Below are 25,183 nucleotides of genomic sequence, written 5' to 3'. Positions count from 1 at the left end.
AAGCTAGGCCAAGGATATCCAGCCTCTGCACAAGATCTTCTTGACTATCAAATCATGTGCAAAGTGCTCACCACATACCTCAACATGGCAACATTGAAGAATGTGTGGAACGTTAGTAGACTTTGGAACTCTCCTCAGAATCATATCTTTCTCTTGGTGATAAAGAAGATCACCTATAAGTGAGTACGAAAGCCCTTTCTTCAAAGGTCTTCATTCTTGTATCTTTGTCAATCCAATAGGAAACTCTCCAGTATGTAATCATTGCAGGATCTCCTTCAAAGATTGTTCTCCTTGGAATTGTGAATCTTTCAAAAGAACATTGCTTACTATAATTTCCACCTATTCTTTAGCAAGTTGGTTCGCTTTTTGATTCTTCTCTCTATGCACATGAAGAAATTGCACCTCCTTGAATTGTTTGAAAAAAAAACCAAATCCTTTGCACATGTTCTTTCAACTTTTCATTCTTGCAAGCCCAAATACCAAGAACCTGTTTAACGATGAGTAACAAGGTGTCTCCTTTAATGGTTAACCTATCTACTCCTTGTTTGCACCGCATCAATCCCTCCTCAATAACTGCATACTCAGCCTCATTGTTTGTTTGCACATCCTCCAACACAAATTTCTCTTTGAATACAATTTGACCATGTGGATCATACATGATTAGTCCACCACTAGCTTTCATTGTTTGCCTTTTGTATGCACCATCAAAATATAGTAAATAGGCATCCTCCAAAGTTTTCAAAGACTATACCTCTTTAAGTGGCTCCTTGATCTTTAGCTGCTTCTCATATACTCTATGAGTTAACATGTTTGCAAGTGTGGTCCTGTTATTATCATCCACTTTGAAAGTATAATCAAACTCTTGCAACTCCAATATCCACTTTGAAAGTATAATCAAACTCTTGCAACTCCAATATCCACTTGGCAATTCTTTGAGATCTCGTCATATGTTGAACAACCCTTTGGAAAAATCTTCTCCACTATGATCATGATATTTAAAAGGTCTGCTAAGAAAGTATCAAAGCCAAAACAATCTACTCCATCTTAGAATAACCCTTTTCCCTAGTCATCTCATAATCTTGCTCGCAAAGTAAATAGGTCACAAGAGTGAAGTCCTAGAATCCTTATGCAATAGAATGGTGCTGATGGCATCTTTCCCAACATTTGGATTTAATTAAAATTAATGATCCTAGCCAGGTGGCATAAAGTAGGTAGAGTGCTAAAAACCTTCTTCACTTTGCCAAAATATGCATCATACTCCTCCTAAACAATTGTTTTTTGGTTGGCTAATAACTATAAAAGGATGCTAAAGCTGAGAAAGCAAATGAATAAACCTAGCCATATACTTGACCTTTTGGATGAACGAAATGAGTTTCTTGACTAAAGGGGCCATGCAATTCCAAGAGCATATGGATCTTGGTAGGGTCCTACCGAAATTCCTTCTACCGAATCCACATGTCCAAGTAAAACTACTTATTTCTTGGAAATCTTACATTTCACATAGTTCAGCTAGCCCCTCAGGCTATCCAACCATTGCAAGCCTTCTTTCATTCTCAAAAAATGCATAATGTGGGGACTATATGTGACTCATCACCTCCATAGATGAGCCTTCATTATCATTACTAGTCTCAAACTCCTCTTCTGAATACAAATAATCTTCATCTATTTCTTCATCATCCGTATCTTCATATCGTATATCCTTTTACTTCTTCACTTTCATGTCATAAACAACCACTTGTCTAGTTGCGTCACTAGCTATCCCTTGTCCCATTCTCAAATAGCTTTAATGGCAATCAACCATGGATGAACCAATAGCAATGGAAACTCCAAAAACACTTACTTTAAGATTCTTGATGACTCTTATGCAATTGATGACTCCTATGCAATTGATTTTGCTATTGTTTTCCATATTCACTTTGATTGGAGAGGTCTCATGTATTCACTTTGCTATTATTTTCCATATTCACTTTGATTGGAGAGGTCTCATGTATCTTCAATCCAAATTGGTGTATCAAAGATTCCACCATCAAGAAAATGGCTCCACGATCCACTAAGACCTTAGAAATTCATTGTCCTTTGATTACACAATCCAAAGTCCTTGTGGACCTCAAATGGTGCTAGAAGAAGAACAGGAGCAAGCTGCTCACCCCTTCTCTTAGTAATTTTGATGCTCGTACTTCTATTTACTTCCCTCCTTGCTTGTGGACACATGGAAAAAATTTGAGGCCAATTGATGTTGGGTCCCTTCTTCCTTATATCCTCCTTCAAATTATATGGTTTCACCCTAGAGCCAAGAGAAAAATCCTCTAACCCAATCCTTCTTCTCCTTCTCCTCTTCTTACTTCCTTGTGCAACATCTTCTTTTTACTTCTTCTGATGATTCCCTATTTTTTGGTTGTTTATGAACCCTTGTTCTCTTCCTTGCAAAACATTCCACCTCCTCTTCCTGTACTACTTCCTCTTGTTTCTTATCTTTGTATTCTAATTCCCCTACATGTACCTCTATTTGGTAAGGGTGGGATAAGTACGACCATCTCCATTGATTCTTTGGGTGGAGGGTTATTCCCCCTATTTTTCATCTGATTCCCTCTTGTAGGTGACGGGTCCCAAGCAGATTATCTCCTTGAGGCATCAAAACAGGATAGACAGGGTAGGGTTCACCTAGATTTCTTCTAGGATGCCAATAGTTGTACATACCATGATTGCGTACATTGCAATTCTGGGATGCCAATAGTTGTACATACCATGACCGCGTGCATGAATTGTAATTCCAACACACTAACTCTTGCTATTGTCTTGTAGGCAGCCTGCCGCCATCGTGATGTGGTGCATGAGGTATGATCCAACTCCTTAGGCCAAATGAATTGTTAACCTTTGAATCTTTGAGTAAGCTGCTCCAAAGCATCGACATCTTGGGGTCATAATGAAGGGAGTGAAGGGAGTTGTTGAACTTGAGGTGGAGCTCTAGATGTAGGGTGCTTCAACTATAGCACATACCTTCCCAATATTTGTTGATAGATGCATGTCAGATGCCAAATATTCATACCATTTGTTTGTGGACTTGTGTAGTCCTAAATGGATAAATAAAATTCCTCCATAGGTTGAGCACAACTATTATGGTGATACCATTTATTTTTGGACTTGTGTAGTCCCAAATGGATAAATAAAAGTTCTCTATAGGTTGATCACAACTATTATGGTGATACCATTTATTTGTGGGCTTGTGTAGTCCCAAATAGATAATTGAAAGCCCTTGTAGGGGCTAAGCACAACTATGGCTGGTGCATTGGTGTGATAGATCTCATCCGCCTCTTCAAGAAGGGTTGAGCACAACTATGGCTAGTGCATTGATGCGAGAGATCTTATATACCTCTTCAATATCTAAGGGTTGAAACTCGACTATAAATGGTCCAAGGTGTAAGTGAGCTTGACCTATAGCCAGAGACCTATGACATCTTGTATAATTTAAATGTTAACTTAAAAGATTTTAACATGGATTGAGAGCTTGCCAAGTGATGATAAAATTTGCCTACAAATGAGTTTATTAAATAGGAACCTATCTATTTTGTAAAGGCATGAAGAATACCACTAAGATACCTCCCCCCCCCACACACACACGAACGAGTTTATTAAATAGGAGCTTACTTGTTTTGGACAATTTATTACTTGTAACTTAGATTAGTATGCATCATTGCTTTCCTTCTTTCTCATCTTTCCTAGCCCTCTCACATGGCTCAAGTGTAGATTGGAAGAAGGAGAAGGGACAAACCCAACAAGTGGGCATGATAAGAGATTGTGAAGTGACAAAACTGGTTTCACAACTCTAATTAGTGGCCTATATATAGATAGTCTTTATTTTCTATATGATTCCAAGCCATTGATTATTAATTTTTTGAATTATGGTGATACCATTTGTTTGTGGACTTTAAATAAAATCTCTCTATAGGCTAAGCACAACTATTACGGTGATACAATCTATTTGTGGACTTGTGTAGTCCCAGATAGATAATTCATTAAAGCCCTTGTAGGCTGAGCACAAGTATGCTTAGTGCATTTGTGTGAGAGATCTTATATACCATGATTAAATATCTAAGGGTTGAAACTATGGTCCAATGTGTAAGTGAGCTTAGCCCATAGCCCGAGACTTATGAAATCTTGTTAAATTTAAATGTTGGTTACTAACTTAAAAGATTTTAACATGGGGTGAGAGTTTACCAAATGATGATAAAACCTACCTATGAATGAGTTTTTTAAATATGAGCCTACATGTTTTATAAAGGTGTGAAGAAGACCACTAATATATATATACATATACATATACATATAAACACACACACACACACACACACACACACACACACACACACACACACACACACACACACACACACACACACACACACACACATACATACATACATACATACATACATACATACATATATATATATATATATATATATATATATATATATATATATATATGCACACTCACACAAAAGCGTGCGCGCACATAGAGAGAGGGAGCAAGAATAGCCAAAACTCTTAGTCACTCTTTTTTTCACTTATTTTTCAATGAAAAATAAGGGTAGGTTTGAAAAGCTACCTTCTAGATAAATAGGAGAGTGGCTTTTCAAAATTTCCATTTTCTCATTTAGAAACCACCTTTTATTAAATTATCAAAATATTATAGCCACCTTTTTTTAATTTTAACTTTATAATTGGTCATTATGTATCGTCGCGCTCAAATAATACTTTTCCTTTTTTTCTTCTTCTTCTTAACCTTGTACTCTATGTCTTCTCCATCTCTATTCTTCTCCCTTTTCTTCTATCCTTGCCTAATTGCATCTGAATCTAAGTAAATGGAGAAATTGATGGAAAAGAAGAAGAAAGAGACAAAGGAGTTATAACAATATCCTCAAGTGAATTGACAAATATCTATGTTTTGTTTTGTAAATGAATAAATGAATTTTAATAATGATTCTAGGTCTTGAAAATTTATTATCACAATCACTTCGTTTCTTGTTAATACTTTTAAAAAAAAATTATTTCTTCAATCCACACCTTTAAAAATTTTCATAAGTCCCATGACTTAAGATAAAATAAGTTAATTTAGCCACCAAATAAAAAAGTTAAGCCTAAATTAACTTATTTTATTTTAAGTTCTCTCTCCTTTTTGAATAAGAAGAAGAAGTTTTAAGGCTAAATTAACTTATTTTATTTTAAGTTCTCTCTCCTTTTTGAATAAGAAGAAGAAGTTTTAAGGCTAAATAAACTTATTTTATTTTAAGTTCTCTCTCTTTTTTGAATAAGAAGAAGTTGTAAGGCTCCAATTCATATAAGATCCTTAGATTATCAAAGCTACTTAGGTAATAAGAAGAAGAAGAAGTTGTAAGGCTCCAATTCATATAAGAGCCTTAGATTATCAAAGCTACTTAGGTAATAAAATTTACTTAGATTATTAAAGCTACTTAGGTAATAAAAATACTAAAATTATAAAATTTTCACTTTTCAATTATGAATGTGGGATTACATTTGTTTCGTACTGATACTCTATGTGTGCTAGCTGCAAATCTAGTAACAGACTAGTCATAAAAAATTTAACCTTATATCTAATTATAAGATGTTTAAACTTGACTCATAAAAAGGCCTATCATTTTCTTGCAAAGTCCCTAAAACCTAAATATAATTTTTTAACATTATCAAAATGTGTGTGTATTAGATCTCCTAAAATTGTGTGTGTATTAGGTCTACTAAAATGTGTGATGTGTATCAGGTCTACTAAAATTGACTAAAGGAATGTGAAGATTAAAATTGGGCATCATAGGAGAAACAGGAGGAGAAAGCATCTAAGACAAAAAAAAACAAAGAAAAAGAAGAAGAAGAAGAAGAAGAAGGTGATGATGATCTCAGGGGGTTCACCTAAAAATATGTAAGTCTACCACATGAGTTCAAATGAAGGGGTTTTTTAATTTAAAATTTTAAGGTAAATTTACAGAAATACATTTACAAAAGGGTTTTTTTTTAATTTTAGAAAAAAACCCGTAAGTCCATAAAGAAAAAGAGGTCATTTTATTCATGAAAAATTCACAAGTAAGGCGTTTTTAAAATACCCCTTGAACACACGTGATACATAGAGTTTCTTAGTAGAGCACCCCTCAAGATGATGATAAAGAATATTTTTTCCTCATATTTCTCGTTATAAATATTCTGCTCTTCTTTTCTTAATCTTCTTCTTCAAATAGATCTTTTAATCAATAAGAGATTATAAGAAATACTAACACTTACTTTATTATCCTATTAAATTTACTCTTCAATACATGTTAGCTACAAGATCCCATATTTGATCTCTCTACTCTAAACTCATGTATTCAATTCGATTCACTTGAAAACACAAGAGAGACTCAAATGAGAAGCAAGTAGTAGTAAATTCAATATATAAATGAAGATATACATAGACATCCTCATAAGAGATAAATTTGGTTAGTGTTAAATGAAGAAAAACATAGCCATCCTCCTACGAGAGAGAGATTTGATTAGTGTTAAAGATGTTTGGGCTGAAGCACTCAATACATTCTACTAACATTAACTACATAGTAGTAAAACCTTAGTTATACTTGTCTTTAAATACATAACTATGACTTTTATAACCCTCTACTAGATTGTTAGCTTTCAAAAGTAGATAGCTATGAGCAAAATGGTGGCCACATCAGAAGTTGAATTATTGATCTTCTAAGAAGCCTTCCATATCACTTGCATGAAAAGGGTAATGAAAATAAGCATTAGAATAATCTATATGCTTTTTGGAGCTATCTTTTCTAAGTACATAAAGTTTAAAGATATATGTATATCACCAATTAATATGTAAGTCAAATACACTTAAGATTAATTGGCATGTATCTCCTCTAAGTACATAAATTTTAAAGATATATGTATATCACCAATTAATATGTAAGTCAAATACACTTTATATTAATTTAAAGTAATCCATCTACTTTACATGTACACATTACATATATGAACCTTTTTATTTATTTTATATAAAACTCCTATTATATAAAGTAGATTGTCTATTATACATGTATATAGTACATATACATACCTTATTTTGTTTAGAAAATCCTATGCATGATGCAAAGAATATTTATACAAGATATATATAAATATATATATACCTTGTTTTGTTTAGAAAATCCTATGCATGCAAATAATATTTTTTTAAAGCAACACCCTAGCTATTTCGAGCTATTCTTCCTCTCAAGTATAAGAAAATATGAATTCATTCTAATTAGATTCGGTAAATTATTGCAATCAATTGATCAATATTGTTGATTGAGATACATGAAACATTTTATTATTCACTAACTCTTCTAGCATTTGTTTCTATTTAGTTGACAACTTGATTCAGTCCTTTATAAACAAACTAATTGATGATGGAGACTTGGTTCCCCTAGATAACGAGAGATACTATTTTTTGTTCCCCATTTGGAATTTTTGCTACTACATATAGTTGAATGAAATCATTTTTGTTTCTTCATTTTTACTTGACTAATAATCTTGTCATTGTTGTCCTTCTGAAAGTCTAGTTATGGTTTTAAAAATATTAAGTATACCGTCATTTTTGTTTCTTCACTCTTACTTGACTAATAATCTCGTCTCACTATTGTCCTTCTGAAAGGCTAGTTATGGTTTTAAAAATATTAAGTGTACCATCATTCCTAGATGACTAAAGGCTTAGCTTCTTCTTTACTTTTGAAAGGTTATTTTTAAGCACACCCATGCATTCATAGACCGGACCCCTCCCCATACGCCCTTGTAATGTTGCAACCCATCATATAGTAATGAGATAAATACAAAAAAATGATGTATTGAGGGTTCAAATATGAACCAAGATTTCTTTACTTCTAAATGAAGAGCCTAGAATATTATATACAATATCCTCTACCTTGGAACCTCCACCTAGGAAGAACAACTTAACCATGTGATGCACTTATTTAATTGAAGAATTATTTATGTATCTTTGTGGGTCTCTTTGAAAACCCCTTCAATTGAGCTTATGTGTCGTTGTCTTACATATTCCTTTATGGATCTCTCAAGCTACTTGTAATGTCAAGTTTGTGGATATGATTAAAAAATAGTAGGTTTTCTAGAAGAACGGCTCTAGTCCTCTTATTAGGATTTCATATTATATTTCTAGGCTTTAATGTTTACAATAATATTCCTTTGGATATTTTCATCATTTAGGGTGTGAAGCTAGAAGAAGAAGGAGATAATAATGTTCTTCTAACTCTTTTTCTTTTTGGTGTTAAGAGAAGAAGAAGAAAACTTTCTCATTTGGTTTTAAGAGAAGAAGAAGATCCTAGTCCATTTGTACTTATACAGTTAAATTTCTCATGTTTTATTTTGTGTTTTTATGTTAGAAACTTAAAAGGAGGTGCTGAAGTGCCAGGATGGTGAGGACTAGAAAGAAATGGAGATTTGAGATGAAGATGGAGAAGAAATGGGATCTGGAAGATAAGGACACCTCCTAATTATTATCATTTTTTTGGTTAGCTTACATGGTAATCAACACTACTTAAAATTTGTTTGGTAGCACAGATGATGGACATAAAAATATTCCTTTTGATGGTTGAGATGAGTATTTCCACTTAGAAAGGTTTAATTAGATACTACTTTACATGCATAAGTAAAGTCTACTTATTTGCGAGGCTATAATGGGTATATATTAAGAAAAATAATAATTTTACCCTTAACCTACAACCAACCTTTAACACCACTACTTTGGCCTTCACAATTCATGTCCTATTTTTCCAAACAAAAATCTAGCTAACAGATCACAACTTCTAACTTATATGGACTTGTGGTACTCTATAGAAAATTCTACTCAAGCCCTAACCTTGCCTCCTCTATTGGATATAAAAGTTTTCTATGTGACGTCTTCATTAAAAGTGAATAGAATTCCATTGTTCATAAAATTTGATATATCTTTAGTCTTTGTACATTTTATCACATGAGAAATCACTAGGTTTCTTAAAGTCGTGATGATATCAATACAAGAGGAAAATCCATAATTTGAGTTCTTAATATAATAAAAAGTCCACCAAATTTGAGTTCTCAATCTGATATATCCTTTGTATTTATGCATTTTATCACAAGAAAAATCACAAGGTTTCTTTAAGTCCTGATAATATTAATACAAGAGGAAAATCCATAATTTGAGTTCTCAATGTAATAAAAAATTTGCAGAGTTCTCAATCTGATATATCCTTTGTCTTTACACATTTTATCACAAGAAAAATCACAAGGTTTATTTAAGTCTTGATAATATTAATACAAGAGGAAAAGCCATAATTTGAGTTCTCAATGTAATAAAAAATCCACCAAGTTTCTTGCCATTTCAACATAAATCTAGCCTCAATCACTATATGGTAATTAAGAGGAATGTCTAATTCATTTGATAATTTAGTCACAAATAGCAAAATCCATGCTCATTCATAGAAACCTTGATGACTAGAGCCGTGTAACTCATGTCTAGAGCACCCTAGACCTCCTTGAGGCTCGGTGATAGGGACATCTATAAGTATGAATGTCTCAATGCACAAGATTTAATCATATTATGTTCTAATAAGTTAAAGCATAAAGAAGAGCGGATGAAGTTTTGGGAGTGCTAAGATGTTGAGGATAATAATAAAATGGGGCCCTAAGATACATATGAAAGGAAGAATAGTAGGACCTAGCCCATGCTCTTGTTGTTTGTATGATTCTTATGTGTTTATGCCAAGCCAACTTGTTTTTCTTGGTCTTATGTTTATTTTTTAAAGGCCAAGTATATATATGTTGGATACTAAGTATGTGTTGTACTCTCACTCAAGGAAGTCACCGAAACATATATAAGATAGCACATGATGCGTTCAAGTAAAAGTGTTCATTTATTTTCTTGTGTAGTTACAAAAAATTTACATACATAAAGGTTTTTTAAATTTGAAACATAAGAAGTTCCAAATACAAGGGTTAAATGCAGTTGCTATATAGGATTTTAATCTGGTAAACCCCTACTTTGTACCTTTATATGATGAGTACTTACTTTAATGAGTGTATTGGTTGTTAGAATCTATCCCCATCAAGCCTTCATGGAAATATGTGGGCTTTTATGACCTTTCATGTTGATAAACACATAGAGTATTACAGATTTGGCTGCACACCTCTCCATTCTTGAAAGAAAATAATAGGAGGTTTGGCCCAAAGAAAATTGCAATGTTTGAAAGAAAGGACACCCTTACAAGCACCCAGCTTTACATGTTCATGTTATGTAGTACTATATGCCTTGGACACCCTACCTGATGACATCCTCATAAGCACCCAGCTTTACATGTTCGTGTTATGTAGTACTATATGCCTTGGACACCCTACCTGATGACATCCTCATAAGCACCTAGCTTTACATGTTCGTGTTATGTAGTACTAATATATGCCATGTAGTTTTTAATAATAAAAAACGAGGGAGACTACTAGAATTACATGCCATCACTTTTCATATGGGAGTGGGTAGATTTGAACCATGTACGGGCCCTTTAGGCTTTCAGGAAGCAAGGATGCTACCTCTAGGATAAGCTCTAGGAGGGCATGCCCTACATCTTAAACATAAATGAAGGAATATACTTATAAGCATCAATATGTGCAAGATGAAAGCTTACACAACAACGTGTTCAAGTCAACTTTAGTAAGCCAACTCAAGGGAAACTCAACGTTGTCAAAGGATAGGCTCACAAGAAGAGTAAGGCAATCTATTGGTGCATTACCTTATGCCATGATCTTGTTATTGTCACCTAGATCTAGAGGACCACCTATATTTTTGAAATGAACGATTATGACAACTTCCTTGCAAACACTGATTGGGATGCCGATGCTAGCACTCCAACGTTTATTCTAAGTTTTCCATGTTCTCAATAATACCATGGCATTAAGGTAGAACCCCTTCCTCAAATTGTTTCGCTTGTTTCAACACACTAAACTTTGAATTAAGAAAGCTCATAAATAACAAGTTCAGGCAGAAGGTACTAAAAAGTTTAATGGCAAAACACAATAATGAATTAGCTACCAAATAGTATTTGTAATCATATTCAAGAGAACATTGCAGAAACTTAAAGCATTGTCCAGGAAAAGCTTTAGATTCCCCAATTAAACAGCGCTCTCTAAGTGGCCTCTAGCTGGTCCAAGCAAATATCAAAAGTGCATGCCAAGCTGATTTATGAGATCTAGACGGATTGCCCACCGAGAAATCGAGGGCGCCATCATAATGCAAAACCATTCATTCATGAGAGAAAACTATAATGAAGACAACTAGAAAGGTAGCGTCCCTTGTGAGCAAAGAGGACATACCTGTGATTCTTTGCGAAGTGAAACTAGCTGCCCACTGCAGTGCCCACTTGCTCAGAAGAATCCACCACGCTTCATTATAAGAACGAGCTTGCATTGATCGAAGGGTTTTTATGGTTTTCAAAACAATGGTTTATATGAATATGGTGATATTATTGCTGCATAATTCACCTATAACGGTAGCTATAATTGATGGGATGTATCAGCGGGACCAAGCACGTCCCATGTGAGATCAGTGTCCAGTTGAGGTGAGCTGTTCTTCAGATTCTCATCTAGCTCTTCCCACTGCACCACCAAGGGTGTGGTTGGCAGCCCATGGCTCATTCCGACCGTCCGATCAACAGCTGTAGTGCAAGGAGATGATCGCGTTCGATCATTTTGAGTGATTAACAAACCACCATCCCTCGTATTGGAAGCTTTTGCGGCAACTGCCACTGATCTTGATGTAGCCAGATGACGTTGTGCTTGCCCAGCTGGTACTGATATGCCGGAATGCTTAGTCGAGCCATGATCTGTGCTTATTGTTGACCTGATATTGTTCTGATGAGCACTCGGTTCTTCATGAGCGCCTGCAGAGATGATGCAGTCATGCATCAATGCGGCATGTAGCTTAGACAAGGCATCTCTTCTGATTCTGTCCCATCTATCATGACCCATCAGCTGTAGCAACTGTTGTTGAAGCTGGCTAATGAGTTGGCTATCAATACCTTGATCAGTTATAGTAGAATTATTGTTGTGGGTGGTGGTGCCGGCGGCCATCGCAGCAGAGACATGGTTATAGTGGTAGATCAGGTCCGGGAAGTTGAGGCGGGCATGCTGACCTCGGAGATGGAAGGCCGCGTGGTCGTAGGCGAAGGCGGCCTCCTCCGCATTTTCGAAGGTGCCCAGCCACAGGCGCGTCCGGTTGCGGGGTAGGCGAATCTCCGCCACCCACTTGCCCCAGTGCCGCTGCCGCACCCCTCTGTATAGTTTTGTGGGCGTTTGAAAACCCTCGGCCAACCATGACCTTGCATTAACGGCTGTTTGCAGCTTCATAGATTGCCCTCTTGGGCTCAGATTCAGAGTCTCGCTGCAATGACGGACGCCCATTTGCTGCTGCTTGTTACTATCATGAAATTGAAGATGGTGCTGATGAGGAGGAGCATTGTATTGGTGGTACTGATGATGATACTGCGGGTGAATATCACCATGATGATAATGATAATCGTGATTAGCAACCATAGAAACAGGAGTATCTTTCCCACCTTGAATATGGCCTTGGTCAGTTATCTCGCTAAAGAAATCATGCCTCCATCCACTACCTGCAGAGCTTGATTCACCTTGCACTGGACCAACAAACCCTAGCTGTGCATAATTATGAGCTTCAGGATTAAGGGCGGGTTTGAAAGCATAAGGGTGAGCTATGTATTCAGCGGAACGAGCTGAATCTTCTCCTTCCTTGCACGCCATGGCCGGAATGGGCCGGTTGAGCTCATCAAACAAGGAAGAAGGGACAGTAACATTGTGATGTTGGAGCTCGTTGAAGCTGCCCATATGGTGCCGATAATCCTGGTCATCTCCTTGAGCAGATTGACTCTCTAGAGACAAATTGGTTGGGCCTGTACTGCCTTCATCATGCGAATGCAGTGCATGGGCTGCAAACCTAAGCCCACCGATCATGAATGGAGGAGAAGAGATTAGTGGATGGATTTGTGAGGGGCTTTCAGTAGTAATAGATGCATCTGCATCTCGGACCAGATAAGCAGAGGAAGTTGGCTTAGCCCTGCCCCTTGCAGGAGATTGGCCGTGCTTTGTTAGCATGACGGCCACTTCATGTGCTGGCTCAAACTGACCTAAATTGATATAATGGGGCACACATTCAGAGGATAAGGCCAAAGCAGACAGCTCTTTATGCGTGTTGGCTACAACTATCCGATCACAATCCTCGTGTTTGTTGATGGCAGGAGCAGCTCGGAGATCCATACCTAGCTCACTTCCCGGGAAAAACCGGTTGTGATTAGTTCCCCTCGGACCTCTACCAACTAGACATACCCTTCGATAAGCACTTTGATGTTCTGGGAACTGCAAGAGGGAGTCTTTAAGACGTTGATTTTGGCGCTGGATGGAATCATGCGCGATGTGACTGTGACCAGATGTGGCCTTGGTTTAGGGAGATATTACAAACACGGGCACCAAAGCAGAGAGAGAGAGAGAGAGAGGGGGAGATCGGATGCAACAAAAAGATAATCAAATGCTGTGCAAACGATGATGTGAGTAAAAGCACGCGCCTCGCTCTCTAAGCGAGGCGAAGAAAAGCAACGATACGTAAGCTATAGGACAAAAAGGGGCAGGCTGTTTGCGTGCGCGTGTGTATGTGTGTGTTTGAGAGAGAGAGAGAGAGAGAGAGAGACTCGGTGATGGATCATGGCGTGGTGAGAATAAGCCTTTTAGCACGTCCGTGCCCCAAGCATGCACATGAATTCTGTCGGCAAAGTGCCCCCATGTAGGCTTCCCTTTGGTCCCCGCTTGTTTTGACCACTGCGCCGAATCCCGACTTACCCGATTTCACAACCTTCAACTTCCTCTAACTTTAATCAGGCCTCATTTTCCTCTCACGTTGAGTCTCTTAGTGTTAGAGACATCGTGCTTGCAATGCACTGGTGCATGCATGCACCCATAGTTGTTTTTTGAGGGTGCTTCATGCTCGAGTTTTGGCCATAAATACTTGCAAAATTCAAGAATTATATTAAAATATAAAAAAACTTGCTATATTTCACTAAGTCTGTGACTTTTGAAGGGCAAGGGTGCCTCTCAAAAATCAAGCTTGTATGCACCCCTAGTCTAACCTCTTACATTCACTACTATGAAATATCTTCAACTGTTCTCTCTCTCTCTCTCTCTCTCTCTCTCTCTCTCTCTCTCTCTCTCTCTCTCTCTCTCTCTCTCTCTCTCTCTCTCTTAAAGTGAACGCATCCACATGCATGAATGTATATGCATGTATGTGATGGCTTTCGAAGGTGTTTTCAAGTTTACATAAAGGACATTCCAACATTGCAAGTACATGTGCTAAGCGTGTGATTGTACTCTTTCCTCTCTCGCGTTTTGAAGGGAGAGAGAGAGAGAGAGAGAGAGAGAGAGAGAGAGAGAGCATGTGCAAGTATGTGATAGATTTGTAGGCATTTTTAAGCAAATGAGTTAAGCATGTGCTTCTTTTATTGTTATAGGAGTCGTTTAGTGGAGGCTTAGAGTTTCCCTTATTCGATAAAATAGCATTCAACCTCCTCAACTGAGAAGGAACCATCACACAAATGCCAAAGGTATTTCTACTTTTAGCATACAACTTTCATGCTATTATATCACAAACTCAATGTTTGAGTTCATTTAAGGCAAACACATCATAAATACTGTGAAACTCTCATGAGACATCCTTTATCATGAAGCCTTGTCTTCAATATCAACCTTGCTTGTAGCTAATGTTGACTTGGGGCTATCAAGATGTAGAATGAAATGCGAACATTCCATCCTTGTAAATCCATGTGTAATTATTTATAAGTGTCGTAATGAGGGAGGTTGTTACACCATCTCTATGTTGCTTATGCAAAAAATTGCTTTAGTTAAGACAACCTTGACGTATCAATTACTATTGTTTACTTGTTACTAAGGTGTTTTACTTTGTGATCAATTCATTGTGGGCTATCAAGTCTTTATGTAGTTTGAATATTGAGTATTCTTTTTTTCTCCATTTCCCAAGCTGCATCATGGCATAGATAACCAACACCAAGTTTTCCTCTTGCTTCTCTCGACTTCAATGATGCACATAAAGCTCACTCATGCACTCGTAATTTGAGGGAGATGTCGGGAAACCTATTAACACCACATTATTCCTTGCCTCACATGCACTAAGATAGATTTGTGTCAATCCTATGGAAATAATCTTATCGGTTTTTATGTACTTGCTAATTTACAAATCAATAATTCAAATAGTGTGCATGTGACAAAAGTTTTAAGAGACTGAAGTTTTGCCTTTCTTCCATGTGTCATACAACTTTAAACATCTTATTTTATTTCAACAACTTGCACATTTGAAATAGATAGATACCTCAAGTTGCAATCATGGTGAGAATTTCATATTATAATGGGTGGTTACATTATACCATGCCATAACATGTGCCTCTAGATTTGTAAAGAAAGACCATAATAACAAAAGGAAAGACATTTCCCAAAGTAGCTTGTATACTTTTGCAAGGGGTAGAGCATATTCATTCTAATGTTTGTGTACTGAGATCCCAAAAAAGTACTTGTGTTAGAGGTGGCAAAATACAAAGTCTAGTGCAAATTGTTGAAAGTGCATAAATTGTGAATTGCTTTTACTTTAAGCCACACTTTTGAGAGTTGCATAGCTTTCTACATTCCAAAACTTCATGAATCATTCTTTTGGTGAAAGCATCATATGCATTATATGATTTGACATTTTGAAAAAAATAAATGTTGCTCAAGCTCTACCTAGAACCATGAAGTTACGTGTTCCAAATGTACTTTGTGGAATCTTTTAAGCAAGCAATTTGTGTGATTAGAAGATTATGATAACTTAACTTGAAATATCTTTAATAGCTTCTCAATAGGATGTTCTAGACTTAAAGATAATTCATTGTAGCGTAATTAATATGAAACTAGAACTTTCTAGAGTTACCTTTAATCTAACCAACCCTATAATAATTCCAAGACAATAGAATGCAAAGTATACTTCAACATAAACCAGGATTATAATGCTTTGAGGATATATGAAAACCTAATATAGTAGATCCATGAAAGGGGGTATTGAAACGGACCCTTTTATATGGATATTATGAGTTTAAAGATAATCCTTCATTAATTTTGATGCTAATAAGGTTACCCTATAAAAACCCCATACAACATGTCCATGAAAGGGGTACTGAAATGGTCCCTTTTTTTTAAAGATAGTCCTTCATTAAATTTGAGGCTACTAAAGCTACCCTATATGTATGAGTTTTCCTACTTTTTGAATTGACAACCCCCTTATGTATCATATATGTATGTTTTATATACCTGCATGAAAAAGAAAGACTTCTTATGTATATATGTTTTATATACATCCATGAAAAATAAAGACCCCTTTTATAGTATTATTATGCTAATAGACAAATCTTTAGGTGGCACAATTAAGATTTTGTCATATTTGTTTTCTTGCCAACATTGAAGAATTGACTAAGACTTTTTTTCTTGCAATTGAAGAATTGACTAGAACATGAAATTCTATTTATGCCCTCATTAAATTATTATTATTTCCCATTATATTGAATGAAAATTTGAAGATTCCTTTCACTTTCTTTTGTGATGAAAGTCTCACTAGTGTTTCTTTTTTTCAAGCCTATATTCATAGCAAGGTTATGTTCATTGCTTCTCCACCATCTACTTTCCAAGTTGTCTAAAAGTAAAATATTTACTTCACATACAAGAATCATGCATTTTTTATTTGAGAGAAGGTCACCATTAACCATAGAACTAAAGTTATCATATCAATGGAAAAAACTTTATGAAGGTAGATCATATAATTGTTTGTATATTTTATGCCTTCGTCCCTTTCCATGGTTTAGTACATCAAGACGGCTAGTCAAAACTTGATATTTTACTCTCTCTCTCTCTCTCTCTCTCTCTCTCTCTCTCTCTCTCTCTCTCTCTCTCTCTCTCTCTCTCTCTCTCTCTCTCTCTCTCTCTCAATAATCCTCACAAACTTGCAAGATATATTACAAGGTTTTTGTGACAATCATATATAAAGACTTCTTTACACTACAAGGATTTTTACGAGGATCATATACAAAGACTACTCACCTTCTTTATATACAAGGTTTTTATATACAAAGACTACTCACCTTCTTTATATCTTTCCCTCAATATGTAAGCTTAAAATAACACTTAACTCCACTCATTGTAAAACATCTATACCACGCATTTATGCTATCAATTTTATTAAAATTAACTTCAATTTTGTAAAATATTAAAATTATGTGTGTGTGTGTGTGTGTGAATTGCACACCATTTATGACTTCCATAAAGTCCTACTATACTGAAAATTCAATTTAGCATACAAAATAAGATGTGCAATTTAGGTAAGGCTACACAAAATCACTTTCTCTCAACCAAAACTCCAAACCTTACGTAGTAGTACCACTAAATACATGTCCATATGAAGGCCATGAAGTTTTATATGAAGAACCAACAAAGCTTATAATATCACTTACACCAAGTGTCATCCCAAATCACACACAAATTTCTTTATGCTAGGTTTAGGGTTGAAATTTTAATTTTATAAACAAGAGATGCCCAAGCTTCTGTGTGGTAGTGAAAAACATAAAATGAGGGTATCAAAGTACACAAATTATTTTTTCTTCACCAAAACTCCAAATCCTAAACCCTAGGGGTGCATGCAAGGTAAGGATGTTCACCTTCATTCACTCTCAAGGAAAATAGGACATTGATGTAAGAAGAAAAACTCATGGGCATGGTATCTCAATCGAGATATATGAACATCACTAACAACTTAAGACGTGTCACCTGAGCCAATAGCCCAATATGTCAATCGAGATACCAACAACCGCCATGCCAGATAGCGAGTAGACAATAGCCTCGGAAGGGCTGTCACCACGGTCCCTGTTACTAAAACACGTTACCACCACCTGGATATCTTGATCGAGATATGAAGGCCATTGGGATCCATGTCAATGCCACAAGGGATCTTGGTCCAACATGCCCACTCGGATGTATAATCAACATGCACAGTGATGCCATCTTGACCGTCCATGTATCTTGAACGAGATATGGGAATGTGATCTTGATCGTTGACATATCTCGATTGACATAATGAGATACGATCTCACCTGTTGATATATCTTGATTGAGATACTAAGATGTGATCTCAGTTGTAAATGTATCTTGATTGAGATACGTGGTTATAATCGAAGCTATCCATGTATCTCGATAATACTGAGATACAATCTCAGTCATCATAAATGTATCTCGATTGCAATACATGGTTATAATCAGAGCCATCCATGTATCTTGATCGAGATACCCTCAACAAATCTAAGTCGTTCATTTTACCAATCCTAAAATCATGCATACATCGGGGCCTTCATTTTGCAAACCCTAAAGCCACGTATACATTGGGGCCATTCTATTTGCAAACCCTAAACTTTATGCCACGTGCATGACCTCGAACGAGGTTATAAAAGGCCTAAGTTTTTTTCCGCACTCATTCTCTCACGTTGTTTTCATTGTTTCACTCTCTCTTTCTTTGTGTTCTCGCTTGGATTGAAGTGCAATTAGTGGGCTTTGAATCCAACATTAGTGGTGTTTTAGAGCTTCATTAATGATGGAATATTCGCATTTTTTTTAGCACTAGTTATTAGACCTTTCACATTGGCCCACTCATTTGTGTTGTTAGACTTAGGGTCAAGCATGGAGTCACACGAGGAGGGCCACTCTTCTATTGTGGAGCTCATTGTAGAGATAGATCGTGAGTTAGCTGCTATTCGTAGGAGTGCTAGAGACACACCATCTACTTTACATATCATGTAAGAATTGGAGACGATGCTCTCATCCCTTTGTAGCCTTCACGATGTTGGTTATGTAGATGAGTAGATATCACATCACCATGTTGCTCCAGTATCACATGGCTTGACATATCATCAGCTTTGTGAGCTTGGACCTATTAGAGATGGGGTTGCATACATGGACCTTTTTCCTAATAGCCGTGGGATGTGGCCTGGGGGGGCAGGGAAGCCCCTTACTATTTTGTGATGTTTGCATCCTCGTATAATGGCACATGTCTATAGTCGATATGTTACTACATTATGGAGAATGCTAAACAACCGCTAGATTCCCATCTACTCTACGAAGCAATTACACAGAGTTTGTTTTGGTGGGGGAGCATGTTAACTACACTAGCCATCGACTCATGGTGGAGTTGATTAAGGTCATCTCTAGGATGAGGAGAGGTGGCCTCCACTAGCCCTACGTGCAGTTATTACTACAGATCCACCATTCACCTTTGACTACTTATCAAGGCACTAGGCGCTCAGGTGGGGATCATCAATGTGCATAGTACCACTGAGAGCATCTAGCATGTGGTGTGTCTTTTTTCACGATCTATGCCAATAAATGTCAAGGTATTTATATATATTCATTGCTTCTATAGGTTTTTCATAGTTGTCTATTTTTTTGTTTACATCTTTATATCTACTTTTTTATATTTTTTAAAATTAATGGTGGTTTATTGTGTCACATAGGGTCCCACATCTACGAGTGTGAGACTCACACAGGAGAGTTGTTAGAGGCGAGAGAAGAGAATAACTGTTTTAGAAATAATATTATGGACAATAGAGGCAGCCCCACTACAGAGTTGCATAGGGCGAGAGATATTGGCATCCACCTATGGTAGGTCTCTCTCTTTGTATTCAAAACATTTATAATTAAGGTCTTAGAGAGTGCTAGAGCTGAGGCAGAGTAGCATATGATCATGGAGAGGATTGCTCAACACAAGGCAGAGCAGTTGATCCTCTATATTCGTTTGAGAGTTCTGCAGGTCTTTTGATGTGACAATGCCTTAGTTATCCTTATCACGGCATGTTTACAGAGGTTTTTCGGCAACCTCTCCCTTGGGATGCACCACCACATTAGGAGAAATTTGGACTCAAATTGGGCCCTTTAAGGATTGCTACACATTCTTAGTCTAAAAAATGGGATCATGGTGAAATTTTTGTAAATCAACTTAGAATTGAGCAAATTTTGGACATTTGGAATCTACTCTCCAAGACCTTTCCAATGATATATAGCATGATGGGTAATTTTGCATATTCAAGAAGTGATTTCCAAAAATTTCACCATGAGCCCTTTTTGTAGAGAGAGAATGTGTAGCAATCCTTAAAGGGCCCAATTTGAGTCCAAATTTTCCCTAATGATTTCTCCACAACACCTATTGCACTCTATGTCTCAAGGACATAAATTCTATGGGGCAGATATACTCTAGGATGTGGACATTTTTTCCTTTTGTCCTACATCACCCGTGAGCTAGTATGTTTATCAGCATGTCTCTCTTATCGAGTATGAGTCAACTTGGCCAAATATAAAGTTCTTGACATTGATGACCTTCACCCAAGCTTCGCTCGATTTGATGCTACGATTGGCAAGCCTCTAGATTTTAATTAGCTAGTGACTTAGGAGTTGATGCAACCAAGGAGAAAAAGTTTAGGAGCCCGAGGTGAGTGGAGTGTGCACACGCGTTCGATGGATACTAGAGAGTCCTTTAGGGGAGTTGGTTCACAACATACAAGCATGTGGATGGTGTTAGACTCTATTCCCAGTGACACCTCGGGCGATGGTGGTGGTAGTAGTACTGCTTCACATGAGCACCGTGTTCTTACAATAGATGATCTTACATGTGCAGAGTGGCAGGCACGGACCACTTTTGATTAAAAAATTTAGGTTTATGGACAGATATGTCTTGTAGTAGCACAACGTCGAGAGAGGGAGAGGGATGCAGCTTATGGGACTCATGAGATCCTGAGTACACCAGTACCAGCCTGCCTTTAAGGCAAACCTTCCCACAGAGGTTTCACGATCCCCCTCGTAGAGCAGCCAACACGGCCTCCTCAATATGCACAACATCCTCAACATGCATGTCGGCCCACCAGTCAAAGATGACAATATTGATTGGGTACCTTTGATAGTGACTAAACTTAGACTAGGCGGGTTAGCTCACTTACCTTACTTATATTTATTGACAATGGCTAAACTTAGACTAGCTAGGTTAGCTCATTTACATTGTACTTTGATCTATTGAAATAGTAGCTGAATTTAGAGTAGCCCTGGGAGACTTGGAAAATTCACACTGGGCGCTACTTGACATATCAACAAATGGTGTCCCATGGTGACTAAACTTTACAAGCATGTGGGGGAGACGAGCATGTGGGGGGTCCCCCTCACATGCTCACAAAGTTTGGTCACCACATCGGACGATGTTTGGGTATGATGACATGGGGAAAAGCGGGATTTTTTGGGGCCTCTTGAGCACTAGGAGACTTGAAAAATGCACAGACTGTACTCTACTTGACATATCAAACATTGGTCCATATGGTGACTAAACTTTGCAAGCTTGCAAAGTTTGTTCACACAGATGATGTTTAGGTAGGATGGCATGGGGAAGAGTGGGATTTTGCAATAGATAATATGATAGCCAAAGTATATTTTTTTTTCCATAAACCATGAACATCAACTAAAATGCAACAATCCTCAATAAAGACATAACTTACGAAATATAAACAACAACTAAGTACATCATAATGTGAGCTAACGCTCATGAGGCCCTGCAAAATCCCACTCTTACCCTCGAGGGGGTCACTATATGTAAATCCTCTATATCACGTGCGTTCAAGGCCTATTTAAAAAGTCCCTTATCTGTGAATTTTTTAGTGAATATAATGTATCCTTTCCTATTCAAATCTGTAAAATTTTTTTAAAATACAATAAATAAATCCCCTCTGTAAATATATTTCTGTAAGTTTTAAATATTTAAAATGTCCTTCTGTTGAACCCACGTGATACTTACATATTTATACGAGTGACCCCCCGAGCTCTTACCCATGCTAATGATACCCAAACATTGTTCGATAGTGACCAAACTCAGGTATATCAAAATAGATCAAACATCTTTTCGATGTTTGGGTATGATGGCATGGGGAAGAGCGGGATTTTCTAGGTCCTTGAGCACTAGGAGACCCCCTCCCACATGCTCGCAAAGTTTGGTCACCATGGGATGATGTTTGATATGTCAAGTCAAGCATGTGGATGGGGACCCCCCACATGCTTGCAAAGTTTGGCCACCATTGGATGATGTTTGAATATCAAGTGCCCAGTGTGCATTTTTCAAGTCTCCTAATGCTCAAGAGGCCATGGAGAATCTTGTTCTTCCTCATGCCATCATACCTAAACATCGTCCGATGGTGACAAGACTTTGCGAGCATGTGGGGGGGCCCCCCCCCACATGCTCGCAAGGTTTGGTCGCCATGGAACGATGTTTGATATGTCAAGTAGCGTGCCTAGTGTGCATTTTTCAAGTCTCCTAGTGCTCGAGAGGCCCTAGAAAATCCCGCTCTTCCCCATGCCATCAGACCCATGGTGACCTGAGTTCAAATTGGTGACATATAGAGAATGTACATCATGTTAAATAATGTGGCTTCTTGTTTATCAATAGTAGTAATTGTTAAATTGAACACGAGATATTATTAATATAGCATTGCACCATGAAATTTGAGGGTGTTGAGTTATAGTTTGGTTCTTTGGATTGAACATCTAAAATTTCTCACCTTTCTTTCTAATGTCTATGACATTGCCAATATGCTTTCTTTGGGCCACTAATACTAGACCAAATAAGCTCTAAAGGTCCTAAACGAGAGTGTGTGGTGGAACTTTCACAATGAAGATTATTTATATACTAAAGATTTTGTGCAATTTGGTGCACTATTTTAATGGCATATGATGTTCTATATAGATTGTGTGTAATTTGGAAGATGTTCTTTATACTAAAGATTATGTGCAATTTGGAAGATGTTCTATATACTAAAGATTATGATCTGGTGCACTATTTTAATGACGTACCAAAAACTTAAACTCTCAATAGGATTGACCAAAAAACTTAGGCTCCTAATAAAATAATTTAGCACATGCATTCACACCAACCTTGTTTTCCTTAAGGTGAAACAACAATATTCATAAATACACAACAATATTATGGATTGATTTGGGTATAGATTGTGCAAACACTATGTATAAGGGATAAAACATGTGTTAATGCATATGATAGGGTAGGTTTTAAAAATTGAAAGCCTCTCATCGATATAGCGCACTACTATAAGAATCAAAATTTGGTCCTTCAAATTTGATTCATGTCTCTAACTTGATTCACATATTTTCTTCCATAGCTAGGTGGAGGGTTTTGATTCTTTATTTTATTTTGTGATTAAGGACAATGCTTTGATCTATGAACACACACACGCGCATGCGCACACACATGCATCATATCATTGTCTCATTTTTAAAAAAAATGTAAAAGGGAACATGGTTTCCTCAAAGAAAAGCAAAAGGGAACACACAAAATGAGACAATCATATGGGATGTGTGTGTGTGTGATTGTGCAGGTGCACGTGTGCACATCCACATGCATGCATACATGTGTGTGTGTGTGTGTGGTCTCGTTGAATAGACAAGTTTGAAAGATGATTATATAACAACTATAAGTGAGGTACATAAGAAAAGCCCATTTATGTACATTTAAATATTGAAATTAGTATAGCCATTAAAAACTCATTTATTAATCATTCACATGATATCAAAAAAAAATTTCGCCACACTTGTGGTACCTCCTGTGAGTTCTAATCAAGAGTGGATCATATGCATACAAACAATTACACAATGGATGATATGCACGTAAAAACAATATAATTAATGAGTGAGTTTCTCCCAATAGAGTGCCTTAGTTCTGAAGTAGCAAGTATAATAGGTTATTTCTACTGGGGCAAAGGAATGCATGGATAACACTTGCCCCCCTCATTTTTTCCCTTAGTTATTTAATAAGAGAATGATACAGAACCAGGGCTGGTGTGCTAGAAATTTTTTCCCCTTTAGTGTACTTTTCATAATTAACACTAAAAAGCATTGATTGAAATTTTGGTTGGTTTTAGAATTAATGGCCGAGATTTTAGTCATTTCAATAATTTATAAACCAATTGATATGTAATTTTTTATAGAAATGTTTTTGAATTTAGGGTCCTTTATTCTACTATACGGACTTCAATGCTAGGGTACATAAGAACCCATCCTTGCATGTATTTTCCAAGGCTAAGGTTTAAAAACCGGTTGAAATTGTGGCTTGCCTTGACAATAATTGCCATGATTTAGGAAATTTTAATTATAAAATGGATATTTGTGTAGATTTTTGAAAGTTAAAAAAATGGCCAAGGCCAAGACATCTCTTTATTTTGACATGCGAAAAATATGTGCATTATTAGAATGAAGGCATTTGGGACTTCGGAGCCATCACTTATGACTCACTAGAAGTGGCCTTGCCCCTGATCGCAAGCAGTTTTGACAGAGCTACATTTATGTTTTCACTCGTGAATTCTATTTTCTCGATTTTGAAAATTTTACAAAATGTTAGGCATTTTAGTTATATTTTAGCTCAAAAATCTCCACAAAAACCTTGAAAATTTAAAGGTCCAAGGAGTTTTGTGAAGAATGGTTTTGCCCGACTCCCGAGCACAGCACCCTTGAAGATATGAACCGAACGTCAAACAAGCACTTTTTGGAATGTACAATAGCTACATTGCGGACTTTATATCGACTGAAGGTTCGTCTGCGTGGCTGCGTAGTGTGCCACCCACGTGTCACCTTGTTGCGTTGGGCTGGCTGCTGGCCACCGTTGATTGGCTGCACAGTGCAGCTGCTGCCAGCACTCCCAGAGTGTCCCAGCAGCCAGCTATGTCGGTTTATCATCTACTGAGTACTCGGGTGTGGGTCGCGAGACGCTGGAGATCGGAGTCGACCGCATGACACGTGGTCCTGTCTCTCTCTCTCTCTTCCTTTGCATAGATCTCCCAGTATCCGCAAGTCTTCACATGCTACCACGTGTCACCTAGCTGATGTGTAACGTGTTGCGATTTCATTCGTACAAGGTAGCACGTTTGACAGAGCTTGTTGGAACTTGGAATTTGGCGTGGAGGCACGAACAAGTACCGCATGATCATCTTCTCAAAAA

At 37.1% G+C, this 25,183-nt stretch overlaps 1 protein-coding gene across 2 annotated transcripts in view; it reads right to left on the bottom strand.

The window, feature by feature from the left end:
- LOC147622318 (uncharacterized) overlaps positions 1 to 13,557 on the bottom strand; it is a 37,608-nt gene extending 24,051 nt beyond the window's left edge. Inside the window, exon 1 of one of the 2 annotated variants that reach the window (XR_015269737.1) lies at positions 11,380 to 13,557. Coding sequence is in view for 1 of the 2 variants with exons in the window: in XM_086823711.1 (XP_086679837.1) it covers positions 11,560 to 13,338 (1,779 nt within the window). In the remaining variant the exon portion in view is untranslated. Of the gene's footprint in view, positions 1 to 11,170 lie in introns of those variants that run through there. The other variant, XM_086823711.1, reaches the window with a different exon arrangement.
- Between the last annotated feature and the right edge of the window lie 11,626 nt (positions 13,558 to 25,183).

This window comes from Cibotium barometz, chromosome 29, assembly GCF_041138505.1.
Source record: "Cibotium barometz isolate CiBa-2024 chromosome 29, ASM4113850v1, whole genome shotgun sequence".
NCBI lineage: Eukaryota > Viridiplantae > Streptophyta > Polypodiopsida > Cyatheales > Cibotiaceae > Cibotium > Cibotium barometz.
The sequence above is the reverse complement of the archived record's forward strand: the minus strand, read 5'-3'. Positions and strand labels throughout refer to the sequence as shown.